This window comes from Aplysia californica, unplaced genomic scaffold (assembly GCF_000002075.1).
Source record: "Aplysia californica isolate F4 #8 unplaced genomic scaffold, AplCal3.0 scaffold00516, whole genome shotgun sequence".
Taxonomy (NCBI): Eukaryota; Metazoa; Mollusca; class Gastropoda; order Aplysiida; family Aplysiidae; genus Aplysia; species Aplysia californica.
In genome coordinates, this window is record NW_004797786.1 from 579,026 (window position 1) to 580,491 (window position 1,466).

At 40.7% G+C, this 1,466-nt stretch overlaps 1 protein-coding gene across 1 annotated transcript in view; it reads left to right on the forward strand.

Annotated features, from left to right (window-relative positions):
* LOC101861976 (aspartate aminotransferase) overlaps nucleotides 1–1,466 on the forward strand; it is a gene marked incomplete in the record, with an annotated part of 23,249 nt that overhangs the window by 13,029 nt on the left and 8,754 nt on the right. Inside the window, 1 exon segment of the mRNA XM_035971829.1 lies at nucleotides 1,143–1,206. Coding sequence (XP_035827722.1) covers nucleotides 1,143–1,206 — 64 coding nt within the window.

Consider the following 1,466-nt stretch of genomic DNA (forward strand, 5'->3'; position numbering starts at 1 on the left):
GAGCTCTGAGGGTGTCTGCCACAGATTCACTCCATCGTCGCCTTGGTCTTCCTCTGGCTCTCCATCCAGAATATTTAATGTTGTATGCTCTCAGAGCTGGGTGGTTTGAGGGCATCCGCGTGAGGTGTCCGAACCACTTGACCTTTTGTTGTTCAATGTGTGGTAGGACTGGTGTTGCTCCTATGGTGTCCCTTATGACTTCATTTTTAATTTTGTCTCTTCTAGTTTTGTTGACCGTTCTTCTTAAGCATTTCATCTCGCAAGTGACCAGTTTCCTCTCTAGGGCTTTGGAAACTGGTCACTTGTGAGATGAAATGCTTAAGAAGAGCGGTCAACAAAACTACAAGAGAAAGAGACAACATTTCTGTGCCCTGGATGATAAACTTAATCTACTTCACAGAAGTTCCATGTTCGAAACTTAGTAAGATACACAATATTTTTCCCATGCCTCTGGAAATATTTATTTTCTGGAAGATTTCTTCTCTGAGTGGCATGGATTTTGCTTTTAACGTAATCTGCAAAGTGTTAACATGACCTTTATTATGTTTTGCAGATCTACAAACGTTCTGCAACAACATGTTCCTACTGTTATTTTAAATGTGTTGCTGTGCTTCTCTTTTCTGGAAGTAAAACCTTTTCTGACTTTGTTTTCTGAAATACCTGTTCAAAAACTGGCATCTGTGATGTAGTGGTAAGACTGGTTGCAGCTTCATGCAAAGGAAGAGGAGCCGGATTCCCTTGATGTGAACTCTGTTCTTGCAAGTGTCTCCGTCTCTTTTTTGCTGTGATCAGCTCTGACAGGCGGGGGTCAAGGCCTGCCTCATAAATGATCTAAGTGGTATCGGTAGGGACATTTAAAAAAAATCCTTCTTAACCCTCTCCGTACGCCCTGGGGTCATTTTATATCCCCAAGGTTGTATTCTTCACATTTTAGAATACTTCTAGTAAGAAGATCTCTTTGAAACTTTCTATATTCTCAAAAAATCATTTTGACAGACTGCTTTGCAAAGCTTACATTTCGGATTAAGGAGTACATTTCCTCTTTGGAAAGTGGTAGCACAGAGTTCCCCACGTCGTATGGATACGACAGTAAAACATGACATATGGATAGGGTTAAAAAAGATTACTTTAACTCTCTGTAGGTGATCCAGAACAACAATGTGAGCGAGTACAAACTGCTGATCATGACCAACCCCTGCAACCCCAGTGAGTAATTACAAAGGCTAGGTATATATCTTTGTATCATAATGTGGAAAAATGTAAAGTACAAACCTGCCTATGTAAATAACAGAGGGCACTAATTATTTTAGAGAGTGGCATGTCCTCAAGTGTATATTATTATAATCTGTGGTATCTGGGGATCATAACATTGCAGTATGCTGATGGAAGGAATGGTGGGTTGGTGTAAAAGGGGGATAATGTGTGAGAGAGAGAGAGAGAGAGAGAGAGAGAGAGAGAGAGAGAGA